Genomic DNA, 16,575 nt, shown 5'->3' on the forward strand with positions numbered 1-16,575 from the left:
GACAGGGGACACTGAGAAGGCAAGGCCACCTAAAGATGCATTTCTACGAAAGCTGTGACTGATTCTCTAGGTGCTTCAGAGATTGACAAAAGAGTGGTCTCTATAAAAAACTGTAAACTAACACATCACTGTATCTTTATTATCACCTAATGGCTTCATAAGTCCAGGGTCTTATGTTACAATGCAGCTTCCGAAGCACGTCACTTCTGCCGTCCACAGTTTTGTTCATACACTGAGAGTTTTTTATGCTACTGTGGGGTTCAAGCTGGAAGGGCACGGGAATTCAGACGGACTGTGTGTTTCCTGCAGTCGGCTGCTCACCCAGCGTGTCTGAGCCACGAGAAGCAGTGACCATACCCTCAGGGAGCTTACGCGCCAGTGAAGGAGATGGACAAACCCAAGAACTGCAGGGACAGACCGTTGCCTGGGGAGGAGACGGACAGAGCACGCTTTGGCGAGAGTGGTCGGGGACGGCTCGTGATGAGGAGACCCTGGGCCCCGAAGGGTTTGCTGCAGGAACGCCGCCTCCTGAGAGGCTACTCGTACGCCACGAACAACTGTCTGCTCTCCCCCCGGCGCCGCTGTCACACGGCCTCACACACACTCACTCTGATCTGATGGGTGGACTTGTACTTCTCTGGGACCGACAGCTCCCCCACAGACTTGATCACAGCCACCGCCTTGCCGTCCTCCGGAGGGCCGGGGCAGGCGCTGTAGGGCCCGTTCTCGTCGCTGTCCGGCATCTCCTCCTCCTCCTCGCTATAACTCTCATCTGAATTCCCATTTAGAGGGGATTCTGAACTTTCTTCTTTTTTAGGTTCATCCAGTTGAAAAAGTTCCGAAAGCATGTAATTGGCTGAAGCAATAATCTAATACAGAGAAAAAGAAAGTATGTGTGGCTGTCGTCAAAGCTGTGCGGTCTACAGTGGGATGAGTGCTCACTGCTGTGCTCCCGAGCCCTGGGGGTCTGCACGCAGGCTGTTCCCACCAGGGACCGCAACACACACAGGAACGGTTGTGAGTCAAAGTCAGCAAGACCCTTAAGGTCCTCTGTGAAAGTCTCAGGGGTTGAGGTTTATTTCTTGAAATTATTCCATCCCCAGCCCTCTTCAAAAAAAATAACAAAAACAAAAAACAAAGAGGTACTGCCTGTGTCACGTATCTGCCTGGAGACCAGCCTTTTCCTCGTGTGCAGTGTCCTAACTACACCAGCAAGAGCATCCTCCCTCTCACTGAGACGCCGGAATGTTCCCTCATCAGCTATGAATCAGTAACAGGTTATCCTTAATAGGCAACTAATACTGATGACGTCACCTGGGGTTCCAGGGGGAAACCCCCCGCTAGCTCAACGAGGGAGAAGTCCGACCTGGTCACTCTGAAGACGAACGTGCATCTGCACGGAACTACTTCTCCCTGTCACTTGTCATTAAGTGACTCTGAGTCACAGACACATAGCCCCGTCCTCTAACTGTCACTCACTGTTCCACACCCACTCAGCACCACCATTTCAGTCAGCAATTATTTAAGTCACAGACCATTTTGTCATTTTCCTGCAAAAACAGTTTTCTCTTGGTTTGGTCTCTACAATAATCTTTAAACTGGATGTTGCCACAGTAAATATATACTTGGGTCTTTAAAAAAACTGTCCATACTACAGACCTTCTCTGATTTCAACAGGCTACAACTAGCCTTACATCAACGCGCACAGCTGTCAGGCTCAGACAGCCAAGGGTACGGGGCTGTAAAACTGGGGGACCCATGACTGAGAGACTTTGTTTAAAGAGCTGCTTTTATTACATACTGAAGTATGAAACATGAACCTGAATTTTATTAACAGTGATTAACAAGATCCATTTGTGTAAACAGATCTTAAGACGCTATGAAATAGGCTCCCAGCTCCAAGCAGTGATAAAACAAAGGAAAAAAGCATTCGCCTTGAGTTCCATATTAGAGGAAGGTGCTATTCAAAAGGAATGGAACATGAGCCACATAGAAAACTTTAAATATTCTAGTGGCCACATTAAAAAATCTAGTGAACATAACTTGAATAACGTATGTGATTCAATAAACACATAATGTGCACACACACAAGTTTCGAAACTCAGCGGGCACCCTGTCCGTAAAGTGCACCGCAGTTCAGAGCACACGCATCTTGGGGGCTCAGCAGGCCGCGGGGTTCCGGGCTGCCGCCCTCAGCCAGGCGGCTTCCACGTCCAGGCAGCAGCTCTCTTATCAGAACACTGAGGTGCGTCTCACAAGCACGGAAATGTCCATCTTACCTGAGGATGCCTGCTTTTGTCCAGCAACTTAACACAATTAAGAAGCAACGTTCTGATAGTTCCATAGTGTTTCTTATTTTGATTCTTCTTCATCATCATGTTGCAAGCAACCCTAAAAAAAAAAGTTTCTATCAGCTTTACTCCCCGTTTATCATACTCTGCAAGACTGAAATCTCGGCACACTCCTCTGTCCTCCCAACCGAGTATAAGGGCCATGAAGAAACAACCAACTACTGTATTTTCCCAGCCCCCATGTTTATTTGGTATAGTGTCTGTGGATATGCATATAGACACCCACATACACATGTGCTTTTGTTTTTTAAACTAGGAAAACCTAACAGGTGTTTAAAAAGCTTTGGCTCGGATGGTGGGCCACACACTAAATTTCACAAACGGCCACCTCTGCCCTTCCGCGTGCAACAGCACTCACTTATACAGGAGAACAGCCACCGGCATGGTGAACGGGTTTTGGTATTTGTCCTCAGTTTCTTCACAAAGAGTGGTGAGGTCGTAGAGCTTCACTATATCACTGCCACTCGCTGAAAAAACAAACACACAGACAAGCCTCATGTTATAGCAGTCACTCCGATCATTTATTATTCACTCAAGAATGACCTCACCTTTAAACAGCCAATAGGTATGTCCTTCTTTGGTACAATTAGATTTCAGAAATGATAAAATATTCTGTGCAATGTCTTTTATGACTTTAGTAGAAAAATTAGAGTTCTCCAGATTGGGAATCTCTTCCGTCTTTATCATTTCATACTTCTGCAAAACAGAGATGGAGGCAGTTCAAGAGCAAACCTAGGCAGTGGCCCCCTCATCAGAAAGCCAGCAGGCACAGAGGCCTGCAGGTAGAGTGACGCAGCCTGAGCGGGCCGCAACCAGCGGTTCCCCAGCCCTTCTCTGCCCCCACGTTCCAAAGGAACCGGACCCAGTCTGCCGGCGATGCCGGCGATTTAGCACAGGACTAATTTTTAAGGACCGATCAGCACCAGCGTTTGAACCGCACACTGAGGCATGATCGCCTGTCTGTTCTCCCCTGGAACAAACCTCACGGTCCGCTTTTCTCTCCACCTACCCCAATGGCTTTCAGACTTCACCCCATAAGCTTTCCCCCTACACGCCAGGATCACCTGGGAAGCTTCCCTAGGAGACACGACGTTTGCCCTTGAGCTGTGGACTCTATCCCTTTACAGAAACGGGGCACGCTGGGGGATGAAGAGGCAGCGGTAAGAGTCAAGGCTGCATGGGCCTAACTACCACTGTTTTTAAAGCACTCTGTGGCTTTTTTCCACCTTGTCTTCTGACTCCTTTCACCACCTTTTCTGAAGTACTCCAAGACCAGAAACTCCAAATCAGTTGGGAAACAGGACCAAACTCAGTCTCCAAGGTTGGCTTCCATTCCTCGTGGTCTCTCTAAAGCTCTCCTGGGTTTTGCATGGCATTAGTCTGGCTCTCCTCCCCTCTGTCTGGAAGCCCTTTCCCTTTCACCTGCATGGGGAAAGACCCCAACGTCTGAGTTTAAGAGTCTCGTGGGGGTGAACTCCAGGCAGGATCTAACTCCATCTCCTCTAACGCCTGCAACTTCAAAACGCTCACTGGGCATTTTAATGCTTTCCTCACACTGAACGCATGATGGAACCAACTCAACGTCCACACCTCAGACAACAATGCCACCATGACCCTAGTCCCCGAGCCTGGGCTCTGGAATTCCCGTTGACGCTTCCCCTCCCCCTGCTCCTGGCCTGTCATTAAACGCTGCCCTTTAGGACGATGGTGTAACAGTGGTTCTCAACCACGGGTGCAAGTCAGAAATCACCTACAAAGCTCCTGCTCATTCTGAAACACTTCAGGCCCACACGAGTGGATTTTCGAGTTCTCAAGGAATTCTGATGCGCATTGCAGGTTAGGAATCACTGGGCTGGAGCACAACAGTCAAAAGCGTGGCCTCAGACAGAGAGAGGCTCAAAAACTGGCACCAGCACTTAACAGCAATGGGTGACTCCCTTGAGCTCCCTGATCCTCAAGCTCCCCTCTCCCTCAACAGGGAATAACAGTATCCGGGCAGCTAAGAGCTGGGATGAGCATCAAATAAAGCGATGCCTGTGAAGCACTTAGCCTCATGCTGGAAACAAAAATGCACGCCACAAACGCCAGCCGTTATGATCGCTGTCCGTCCTTAGTGAGTAGGAGGACGTCCTGTATCATAGTGTGGGTTCATTACATCACTTCTGAAAGCGGTGCATGCCTACCCCATCCTGTCTCCAACCCCCTAGTCTTCCCCACATGCAAGTCCTCTTCAAACCAACATTCCAACACACGACACTCACATTCCGGATCCAAAGCCTTCACTGACTTCAGGTGACCAACTGACCTGAGTCCTTGCTCCTTAGCTCAGCAGTCAAGGCTCTCAATTACTTGGCTACGACTCTGCCACTCCTCCTGCTATTCTGCTCGAGGAATCCTGCATTCCCTCACTGGACTTACCGTCACCCCCTCGTTTACTAACACTAGTCTTCTAAACTCCATGCCTTCTGTTTCAGAATGCTACCTGTCACTCAAGATCAAGTTAAGATGCCACCTCCTCCAGAAAGTTGGCCTTTCAGATCATGGCAGAAGTGACCTCACCCGTCTACAAACAGTCCAACTTCTGTGGATTGCGCTTCTGAGGCTTCATCTGCCGTTCCCTGTTTCCCCTTTGCACCCTGTTACTCCCATGGGGTATCTTGCTGAGTAAGGGCCACACTTTATTCTTTGCCCCCCCCCCCCACCAAAACATTCATAACGGGCACGGAGTGCCTCACAAACAGAATATGCTCAGCAACAATGTGCTCTGCAAGCCGCCCACTTCGTGCAGGTGTCCTGGTGCCTCTCCCGGACCCTCTGCTTACACTGAGGGGATATCTGTGTCCTGAATAAGCGCCACCAACACACAGACGCTGCCCCGTAAACACCGCAGCAGCCGGCGTTAAAACTAGAGTTCTACGGCTTCCAAGTGTAGGCGGGGGTAGAACAGTTATGCCCTTCCCAAAAATTACCCGTAAAATTACACTCCTGCGACACCTGGAATTCTATCGAAACGCAAATATGAAAATACTCAGATTTCAGTTTATTCAGTCTCTTCCTTGCCAGAAGCAGATCTTAGATCTTAAGGGCCCTAAAAACTGGGGCGAGGTCCTCTCTGCACCGCCCTGCTCTCGAGAGGTTAGTAGAAAACTCACACTGTGTCTTACCTGTACAATTCCATTTACATGAAAACACATCACAAGCTCTGGCACATTGCATATCAAGTTGTCCAACCAATAGTCAATTCCAGTTAGCACATTAATTGGTTTGTTGTTATCCCTAAAAATACACATTTCTGGTGTTACTTGGTTTAATTGAGGTGTTCCATCGTGAATCATCTGACGCTACGCCTCCCATTTCACCGCTTCACCTGCGCCCCCTTGGATGGGAGGTGCCGTGGAAGCTCCCTTGCTGATGGGACAGGCACACGCAGTTCACGTGGTGTGCTGTTTTCCATCTTTTCCTAAGCCCTGCCTGCGTTTCTAACTGGGACCCACAGTTCTCAGGAGGAGGAGGAGGAGGAGGAGGGACTGCAGCAATGCCTGTGAGCCTACCGCCGGCCCCTCCACGAGCCCGAGGGGAGACACCGCCCGCCGTGCGCGACGGCGCCTGGGTCAGAACTCCCGCTGGCTGACACGCACACGCACACGCGGAGCACTCAGAAAAGTGCTCACACTCAGTGGGAAGCAGGGAAGCCACCTCCCTCACTAATTAAATACATTCTATTACAGTTCCACAAGCTGCAGATTCAGACATGAGGCCAGGCCAGTGTAGCAGACCTCTGACTCCATCCATCAAGGACTGCCACGAAAACCCAGCTGTAGGGCTTCCAGCATTTGCTAGCAATAGCTCCTTCCCCACTGGGCCAGTTCAGCTGGCGGAGGGAGGGGGACGTTGGAACAAACCAGAGAAGGGCAGTGACGCCCACACAGGGAAGTGAGAGCGGACGGGAAGGGTCCTAAAGAACACAAGTCTGGTTTACCTGAGACGTAAGCTGACTGCTGGGTACCGGCCGCCTCCGAATATGGGCATGTTGGAGCCAACCAGCATGTGTATATCTTCAAATGTCCATAAGATATTTCGAACAAAGTCATTTTTAAGACCCTTTGGTTTAAAATAAAACAGGTAAGATTACTATATAATACACAGGCGACCCGTAACTTCCCCCCACGACCCACAGAAAGACTAGAAAGAAGAAAAGACAACAGAGACACAGGAAGTTCACACCACAGAGCTGCAGGGTCAGAGGAGTTCAGAGAGCAGCTTTCAGGATGAACTACACGCCCCGCCCCCCCCCATGAAGACGAGCCGAGACGAGTTTTAAACGACAAAGCAGCCGCGCACTGGAGTCTCAGTGTGGACCCCTGGAAGGCGTACCTGACTGCTCTCCCCGTCACTGAATAAAGGGGTCACGTTTTGGTCTTTGGGTGCTGAGGCCACATGCCCCACTATGTACGCGGGTTCAAGAGGCTCACCTCCCTGTGCAAAGGGCAAGGATAAGGAGTGATTCTGCTGCCAGTACGTCTTATCCATGGCCTACTGAGGAGTCTGCCTGAGCACCCTGAGCAGACACCCCCCCCTCTCCAAGAACCAGGGCGGAGACAGAGCCCTGACTCCCGTCACGGGTTTATGTCGCTCTCCAGTATCACAGCTACTGTCACAGGCTCATCCCACTTACATCTGACTCAAAAAAAGAGTCAAGATCATTTTAGCTTTCAAAGTGTTGTTTTTTCTCTTTTTTGGGTGAATTTCAATACCATTGCTCTTTAGCCTACCTCACCTCTACAAAATTAAGATATTCCTAAGAAACCCCAGCCATAGTTTTGAGACACCCGTCTTGATAACAGCCCCTGATCTGCATTTCTTAATCTGTTTCACAGAACACTAGGCCTTGGGACACTGGGTAAAAAATGTCCAGAGGAAGCTGTGACAAATGCCACTTACGGGAGACTTGTTTCTGAGGAGTAACAAGGCTTATTACCATTAAAAAGCCTCTTACAGGTCCCACAGAAGAAAAACCTACTTCACCTCTGTGTAATCCAATGTTCTCACATTTATTTCATCTCAGAATGTTTTATTCCTCCTATATTCTATGGAATAACCTTGGAAAACACTTTTAGAAAAGGAAACTTTTGACAAGGGCGAACTCAGTCCACCACTCAATTCTCCAATCATCAGGGCAGTTGCCATTAAGAAACGCTCTCGCTTCATGCCCACGTCACAGCAGTCCCCAAGGCAGGCACGCACAGGTGCCGCATGCTGCATTGTCCAGGAACTCTCGTCTCCTGTCCCGTGTGCACGCTAACAGGCTTGCACCTGCCTGCGAAGGGGTGTCCATGACTGCGAGGCCGGGCTGTGTGTCCTGTCCCATGCTTTTGCTGTGTCCTGACTTCTCCTTAAAGAACCCTAACAGAGCTTCATACGTCTTTAATACTTATTTATACAGCCAAGTTATTAACCTGTGGACCGACTCTCAAAACCCTATTTGCCAGGTGGTTGCTTTAACGAGTTTGGGCCCTAGCCCACGATGTTCCAAACGAAGGTGTGGCTCTAAGACCATACACACCAGACACCCATCCGCCTAGTTCAACTGCTATTGCTTAACCCAGGCCTCAAAGTGCCAGCCTCGGTTTGGGTAACAAGAATTCAAGAGCTGGTAACTTACAAACAAAAGTGAATCTCTAAATGCTGGAATTCAGGCTGTGTAACATGTTATAAAAATAGTCTGTGAAGGATAATTTTCATGGCAGGCAATCTCTTCGCGGGAGCATGCCAGTCCTAAGACAATCTGACGGCTCTGAGGTCCTTCTAAACGTGTGGAATACGTGGATACAGCAGAATACGGCTCTGCGGCCGGCCTCTGCGGTCAGAGATCAGGGCTGGAGCCACAGCTCAGACTGCCCCCGCTGTGTGGCCATGAACAAGCCTCTACTCGTTATGAGCTTTAGTTTACTTATCTGTAAAATGATACCATCAATACTTAATATTAATATACAGCTCCGAGGACGAAAAAAATCTATACACACATACATATACATGGCATGAAGTACATGTCATGAGAGGCATTAACTAGATGCCAGTTGTCTTCCTCCACATGCAAGTCTACAGATTCTCAGAAGCCTCCGAGACCTTCCGCATGGTCCCTACACGAGCTCAGCACAGAATGGGACTGGGGAGATGGGTGCCGGGAGACTGGTGTTTCTATTACGGGCCCTTTGTAAGTGTGGGTTTTGAAGTCAAGGAATACTAAAAGAATTTTTTTAAATGCCTTTGGTGAAATATAATCACATATAGGAAAGTGTGTAATAAAACAAATAACACAGCATAATTACTAAGTACAAAAGCAAATCACCAGTGTGACCAGTCCCCATGTCATGACCTGGGGCCCTCATGGCCCTTTTCGTTCACATCACAGCTGCCTCCTGGGGGTCACCACCACGTCAACCTGCGTGGTGATTACTTCCTTTCCTGAGCTCTCTTCTCCACTTGGGAAAAATCTGAATTCATACATAGTTGAATGAGGTTTCTCCGCCTTAAAACCTACTAATCCTAAAATCAAGTTAGATGTATTTGCCCCCTTGGAACCCTAGGCTTTGTAAAGAGAGCAACAATCTGGAGGAATACTTTTCAATATGTGAGAACAGCAAAAGGAAAAATTACCAAGTTAAAGATCATATTTTATCTTCTTTGAGTCTGTCAATATATTTTCCCGAAAACAGACACGTACACCTTACATCTACAGGACTATTTTTTTCTTTGATAAAAACAGTGAGAGAACTAAACGAGCAAGAAGAGGAGCCAAGAATATGAGCGACAACACAGACACTGGTCTACGCTCTTCCGTCCTAAAAGCTTTGTAAGACACATGTGATTCAAGCCTCAGGAACTTCACCCAGAAACCTTAAAGGGTGACTTAGGCCTAATAACCGGACTGAAAGTGAAGGTCATTATTTAAATTACAAACAAGCCTCTGAGTCAGTATTTGTTAAGCATTTACTACTCATCTGAAGTTTAATATACGGAGGTCTGTCAGAAAGTATCCAGCCATGTAATATGAAAAAATAGAAACATCCATTGCGAAAATAGAAGACACACGAAACACCGTGCACAGGACAATGGCGCCTCAGTCCCCTCCACAGCAGGCACCTCGGGACCTCCCGCAGCTCCAACTGCAGCTCAGTGTTCCTTCTGCTCTGGTAGCAGGAGCTGTGCAATGACATGCTTCATCCCAAGCTCCTGCATCAGTCTCGGGCACAGTGGTTCTTGGAGTCCCCAGATCAGCTTCCAGTTCTCACACTGTCAGTCACTGATCTTTGCTGACCGCAGCCTGTGCGGGTTCAGCGCCCTCAGTGTTCTGCTTACTGCAGGCCTCCCAGAACTTGGACCACTTTCAACAGGTTCTCAGCCATCTTGGAAGGGTGTGTGCTACGCTTTTATTTATGCTGCACTCCCGGCATCATCCTGAAAGCCTCCTGGGTCATCTGGATAGTCTCCACAGACACATGTTCAGCCTTAACACAAAATCTGATGCAGATCTCTTGCTGTACTAAGTCATTTTGAATGCGACAGCCACACAGTGCACACGCTCATTCAACAGCGTCTACCGCCCCCACGGACCAGTACAGTGAAGGTGTCATTGTTCACGCACGCACATTCCAGTCCCCTCTGCTTGGCTGCCAGGTTGCATCAATGTCACACAAACCGTTCTTGTTATATTAACAATGGCTGGACTTTTTCTGGACAGACCTTGTACAAAACACTATATTTATTATGTATTATAATACTCATGACTGTAAGGAGATAATCAGTATTGATAAACATATTGGTGAGATATTTTAAATGCTGTTAAAATTTTTTAAATATTCTGACTTATTTAATTTACAACCTCTGATCTAGCCATTCATCTCTCTTGCAAATTCCATTTTGAAAACCTAAAAGAAGTATTGTTTTCAAATTGTGAGACATGAATAGATAGGATATTTTTTACACCCATTCATCTATTTTTATTAGCAAGATAACTGGTTTTGTCTCAATGAGTTTATTGAATTAGGATCCAAGCACTAACTCACCTGACTGGAAGTACCAGGATCCTCCGAAACGGAAGCAGGCATGTCAAAGGGCGCCGGCCACGAAACCCCGCCCGCGCCGTTCATCTGATCTGAGCTGGACGGTTCCTGCTGCTCCGCAGCGGAGGGGACGGGCTGCGCTGCTCCGTCACCGTTGATACTGGCCAAATCAGAAATACAAAATGTCTCGTTGTCACTCAAGTCAAGCTCATGTAAGTCACCTACTTTTTAGAAAATAGACTTTGTACTCAAGCATAAGTCTTACTTTAAAAAAAAAAGAAATATAAGACATTGGAATGTCAACAATACCATAGTGGCAAACCTTAAATTATTACATTTACTGGTTTCAAATTAAATTTTAGATCAGAATTTAGTGCTTCCTCTTAAGATAAAATAAACAAGTAGCCAAGTACCTGTAATATAAAAACTTGGAAAGAATAGCCTTCTGATACCAATGCTCTTTGCTCTTTTTCTTCCTCTGCCACTTCTGATCAATAAGTCTTTGATAAAACTCTTTTAGCCACGTCCAATCACCAGTCTGGAAAACAGAAGAAATTAATCAATACATCAAACCCATCTGTTACCTATTACTCTTTTACAGGAAATACTTTCCATTTTTTGAATACTGTTTCATAAATACTCAAGCACCTGCTTTTCCAGATTCAATTCCTATCACTTCTTTTAGACAATCTCCCTGTCTTCCTCCTCTCCCTAAGCCAGAAGAGCGGAGGGGACCCTTCATAATATCTTCTTCAGTGCTCGGATAAACTCCACTATGCCCTGTATTGAAATTACCTGTGTGTGCGTTTATAATCCCAAAACTGTAAGCTGCTAGGAGGCAAGGACCGTGATTTAGTCCTTGTCACATCCAAGACCTTCCCCAGCAGCCAGCACATACATAACAGAATGAACAGAACTGTGGTCTTTGTTCAAAGTGAAACACATTTATTTTAAATATTAATTTAAATTACCATAACTTACCTTCCTTTACCAAAGCACTGTGGGAACAGTCTTTAAAGAACAGCTATGGGACTGGTAGAACCGTGAACTGTGTGCAAACAGTCCATAAAAAGTTAAGTACAGAAGTGGAGAGTCAGCCTTGGGAACAGCAACCCACCATCATTTACCAACACAGGCTGAGAATCTCTGCTTTAAGGGAACCAGTGAATTCTAGAATCTGTGGATTTGTAGGAATAATGACATTCCTCACGTTTCCTGCCAGGCCTGAGTCATGAGAGAATCTCTTTAATAGAGACATCAAAGGGTTTTTCAAAAATTTAAGCTAGTCCCTTAAATTTCAGACTTCCCACAGCTTTCTTCCTTGGCTTCATCCTTTTCCTTGCAAGAGTCCTGGCTGTTGGTATCAATAAGCTTCTTGCCATTTCACCCTCTTTTGTTTTTCACTAAAGCTCCTTTCCTATCAGTGAGGCCTCTGATTTTTCACTCAACTGTTTCCACTTCCCCCTTTCCTTGGGCCGATCACACTTCAGAGGCCCTTAAGCGGCGGAAGAGGCGCCTTCCAGGGGGCCGCCCACCCAGGGCAGTACCTGCGACGACCTCATGAAGAGCTCCTGGATGTCCAGCTCATCCAGCAGGAGAGTCCTCCCGACGCGGTGCACGGCCATGCTGACGTGCGACTTGCTGTAGGGGATCTTCAGCAGCTTTTTTATGTTCTTACAAAAATTAAGAGAGAAAAAGAGTTTAGAAAGACCTTTCGGTGTAATTGAGGAGCTTTCCATTTTTAACTTCATTCAACTTCAAAGCATAATAAGCCTTATTTACCAAAGGTTATACAGACTGCGCTTTACACAAGAGCTAAATACAAACACAAGGAAGACAGGTCTCTACAACTCCAATGCCCTGCACTTTGCAAGTCATGCTACGTGAACCTAACCGACGGCCACTGGGTTAGTTTTACACGGAAGAAGTCCCTGAAGTTAAGTGGAAGTGTGCTGAGAGAGGCCACACACCCGCACTGACCTAGACTTTTAGCGTAACAGATAAAACGGATCAACCAAGGAGCCACAGATTTTGCTAGAAGCATCCTTTCTAATTCTCAACTGGTAACATACAAAATCATCCCAAACATTCTGATCACGTGTAACTGCTGTTTCTAAAACACAACCATCAATATTAGTACTGTTGCCACTGCCAGTGTGTGGGGGTTGCTCCCTCCTCTCGGAACAAAGAGTTACTTTACCAACCAAAAAGGTGAGCGATGATCAGACGGCTGTCTCACTCCATCAGCAGCTGCCCACGCCTCCCGAACAGAGGGCGCTGGGACGCCCAGCACAGAGGCCCCGACCCCACTGCCCAAGGAGGACACTCACCTCCGAGTCAGAGACAACATCCACGTCGTTCCCCACGGAGTCGATGAAGTCGTACGCCATCCCGAAGCTAAGGGACGAGACGAAGGCAGAGACAGTCACATGGTAACGACGCGGGCGGACTTAGCCACAGACCGCTGCCGTTCCCCATGCAAGGGCACGCGTTCTCCACATTGTCAACTCTCTGAGACCAGGACGCCTGTCCCCAGGACAGCCGGCCACCTTTTCCTTCTTAGTGCTGTTTGAAGTAACAGCGATACTTATAATCAGTGGCATCGCAGACTTGATGAGATATAGTAATAATCATTAGAAGCAACTCACAGGGAACATCTGGAATAAAAACAACTACTTTCATTTGTGTTAATCACAAACCCCCAAAATACCTCCAAGAGACAGCTGTTCAAGATGCCATTCTTCTTAGGTGGGAAGGTAAAAAAAACAGAAGCAGAAACATTTAACAAGATTTCCGTCTTTGGGGCTATGTTCCTAGTAACATACAGTACTGCTGGTTTAAAACATACGTGAAAGAAAAGTACGCCTGACCCCAACTCAGCCAGAAAGAGGAAAGAAAATGCTGCTGTGCCGGCACCACACGCGGCGCATCTGTGAGTACGCGCCTGACAAGCACCCGACGCCAGCAGTTCTCAGCTAGTGGGGGGAGAGCCAGGTCGGGCCGGACCTCACAGCTCGCTCAGGGAAGTCACTGCGTGGTCCAGGCAAGCGGCTAACCTTCCCAAGCTTCCATTTTCCCACGTGGCAAATAGTCCCCAGTGCCTAACTCAAAGGTTGCTGTGAAGGTTAAATGACATCAACATATAAAGCACTTACCACAATGCGTGTACAGTCCACACGATTCCCATGTAAGTCACCTCCTAACACTTCATGGTATGCACATATTCTGCCCGGTTAATCCATTCTTCTAAGCAGAACTATTGCTACAAATAACACTTTGCGAATGTAACCTTCACCTTGAGTGGCATTAGGATAATTTCCAAACAGCTGGCTCCTAAGTTGTTAATGTGCCCATTGGGCTTGCTATGTGTCACGTGGTCTGAGAGGAAACGAGAACCCCGCACAGTCAACGGTCTACAAGAACACAGACGTCCATGCTTTCTTCTCGAGAAGACCCCAGGCTCCTCTCTCCGCTTGGAGCACCAGCAGCAGGGCTTCCAGCCAGTGTCACCGCCAAGGGCACGAGTGCCCGGCAGCCGGGCCTCTGCATCAGACCCCTGCGGACCCACCTCCCAGGCCTGTAACCACAACGCACCAGGCAGAATAGGCGGCCTAAAGGGCTTCCTCCTCAGGTGGCCCCGCAACCTCTGCAGTGACATAGTCCAAAGGTATGCAAACTGGCTAAAAATAAAACATCTGATCGGATTTTAGGGGTCAAAACTGAGGTCATTAATAACATGACCCAGACGTGAAAGAAGCCCACGCAGCTGCTACCTGCACCTTCTACAGTGTCACCCTGTTCGCAGGGGAACACGGGGCTCTGAGTCAGGCTGGGGAGCACCCCCAGGGAAGCTGAAAGGCAGCGCCCAAGGTTGGCGGCGGGGGCACCTGGGGAGCCCCCACCGACTGAGCCCTGAGCAGCGAGGCTCACCCACAAAGGCAGGCCGCCCGCCGGCGTGATGCTGGGTCAGGGCAGGTGCCTGGGTGCGCGCGGGGACAGGAGGCAACCGATCCATGTGCCTCTCCCTCCCTTCCCCTCCCTAAAAAGTCAATAAGTAAAATTCTAAAAACCAACCAACCAACCACTGGTCGAAACTCACCTGGAGAACGGCTTGCTCTTCCTGCTGTTGCCCAGAATGGTGGTGCCCGCGGGGCCGAGCTTGGCGCTCTCCCGCAGCCAGTTGGCGGGCGGCAGCTTCAGGTCGGTCTTCTCCTCCAGGCGGGCGAAGGCGGCGCGCGGGGGGGCCGAGGAGTACTTCACCACCGCGCGGCTCTTCACCTCGCCGCCCCCGAGGCCCAGCGCCGAGCCCTGGGGACAAACGCGCGTGAGCTCCGCGGGGAACGAGGAAGCCCCACCGCTCCACGCCGCGCCGGGCTTCCCCGGGACGCGCGTCACCTGTTACTAACAGCACTTGTCCATGGCAGCATCCGGTCACATTTAATGACCTTTTTTTTTTTTTTAAACATAGTTTCAAAGGATGGTTACGATTTTCAGCTGAGAAACAGGCCACCAATCTACCGTTTACATTTTTTAAAAATAATTATTTATTTTTATTTATTTACTTATTTTAGAGAGAGGGGAAAGGAGAAAGAGAGGGAGGGAAACATCACTGTGTGGTTGCCTCTCGCTCGCGCCCCCATCTGAGAACCTGACGTGCAGCCGAGACACGTGCCCTGACTGGGAATCGAACCAGCGGCACTTGGCTCGCAGGCCGACGCTCAATCCGCTGAGCCCCAGCAGCCAGGAGCGTCCGCGCCACCACGTTAACTCAAGGCAGCGGCGCATAAAACCTCTGTTCATACCGAAGGTGTGTTTTAATCTCAGCACCGCGCACCGCGCACCGCGGAGAGGGCAGGTCGCGGTAAGATACCCGGCGCTGCTTTGCTTTTCCGCAAACGCTTAGTGCGGACGCTCGGCCCCCGACTCAGGCAGCCATCACCCGCCCGCCCCCGCGCGCGGCCCCGACGCCGCCTCCTCTCCCGCAGGCCCCCGCGGGCACCAGCATCCTTCAGGTGCGGCCCCCGTCCCACGTCGGGGAGCCCCTGCCCGACGCCCTCCGTTACCCTCCCTCTGCACGACGGTGCACACCCGGCTGGTACGCGCGAGCCCCGACAGCGGAGAAAGGGTCTAACCCGCCCCTCGGCTGCCGTCGGGGAAGCCAGGGCTGCTTCCGACGGGAAGGACTGGCCAGGAAGCACCCGGCGACAGGCGCAGAGGCTTGCACGCCCTCTCGGAGGGGCTGCCGGGGAGGCGCGGAGAAGGCTCCAGAAGCCGCCGGGAACCGTGACATCCCTCCCCAGCGGAACGGGCCCGCAGCCCCGGAGCCCCGCGGTCCCGCCCCGCGGACTCACCTGTGCAGAAGGCTCCTCGGTCTCTCCCGGGGACAGGAGGCTGAGACCTCCGCGAGCAGTGGCCCCGACCGGCGGAGCCTCGGCCCCGGCGTCCTTGGCGTCCCCCATCACCTCGGTCCAGGGCAGGCGAGGCGAAGAAGCGCCCGAGTCGCCGCGACAGGACCCCGAGCCCACCTACGCGGCCGCACAGCAAAACAGGCGCCACAGACGCCCCAGGGACGCCCCTCACACCGCACTTCCGGTCTCTCACAGGAAGAACTTACGGCGGCAGGTCCAACTCTCGCGCGCTTTGTGCCGGAGGCCCGGCCCCGCGTCCCCCGGCGGGAGCCACCTTCGCGGCGGCGCGGGAGCCGTAATGCGCCTGCGTGGTCAGAGCTTCATCGGAAGACCATTTCTCGCGGTATCTGACTTCTAGGCTCCACCCCTTGCAAATTGCTCGGCTTTGTTGGCAAATAGTTCTTGGCACTTGGGCGGGGGAGACTGTTGGTGTTGCTGGAGCCCTCGCCGCGTGGGCGCGGACATGCTGCCGGCCGTTGTGTGATGCAGTGCGGCGTTAGCAGCCTTCTCTCCCCAGCCTCCGTGCCTCCTCGGCTCACGAAGACGTGCCCAGGTGGGCGGCATCCAGGCTCAAGCCCGCCCCGCCCGGGCGTCCTGTCCCCGCATCGCAATGCCGGCGTGGGCCCGGGCTTCGGAGGCGGGGGTCGGTCCCTCCGCAGGGTTTTGCCAGGTGCCGCGGGATGCCGCGACCCGGCAGTTGGTCGGGCTCCGGGACCTAGCAGAGGGCATTCCAGGTGGTCCAGGACGCCGCGG

The 16,575-nt window shown here is 50.3% G+C and overlaps 1 protein-coding gene across 2 annotated transcripts in view; it reads right to left on the reverse strand.

Annotated features, from left to right (window-relative positions):
- Positions 1-16,034, reverse strand: part of EDRF1 (erythroid differentiation regulatory factor 1) — a 30,626-nt gene extending 14,592 nt beyond the window's left edge. The window contains exons 1-13 of one of the 2 annotated variants that reach the window (XM_090278694.1): positions 15,766-16,034; positions 14,514-14,722; positions 12,745-12,811; positions 11,962-12,087; positions 10,828-10,952; positions 10,418-10,574; positions 6,726-6,827; positions 6,331-6,452; positions 5,516-5,627; positions 2,900-3,047; positions 2,710-2,818; positions 2,280-2,391; positions 609-869 (exon numbers count right to left, since the gene is read on the reverse strand). In XM_090278694.1, the coding sequence (XP_090134820.1) occupies positions 609-869; positions 2,280-2,391; positions 2,710-2,818; positions 2,900-3,047; positions 5,516-5,627; positions 6,331-6,452; positions 6,726-6,827; positions 10,418-10,574; positions 10,828-10,952; positions 11,962-12,087; positions 12,745-12,811; positions 14,514-14,722; positions 15,766-15,873 (1,758 nt within the window). In that variant the 5' untranslated portion in view covers positions 15,874-16,034. The remainder of the gene's footprint in view (positions 1-608; positions 870-2,279; positions 2,392-2,709; positions 2,819-2,899; positions 3,048-5,515; positions 5,628-6,330; positions 6,453-6,725; positions 6,828-10,417; positions 10,575-10,827; positions 10,953-11,961; positions 12,088-12,744; positions 12,812-14,513; positions 14,723-15,765) is intronic. The other variant, XM_090278695.1, reaches the window with a different exon arrangement.
- Positions 16,035-16,575: the final 541 nt, after the last annotated feature.

The sequence above is a fragment of the Furipterus horrens genome, unplaced genomic scaffold (genome assembly GCF_987537825.1).
Source record: "Furipterus horrens unplaced genomic scaffold, mFurHor1.1.pri manual_scaffold_5, whole genome shotgun sequence".
Taxonomy (NCBI): domain Eukaryota; kingdom Metazoa; phylum Chordata; class Mammalia; order Chiroptera; family Furipteridae; genus Furipterus; species Furipterus horrens.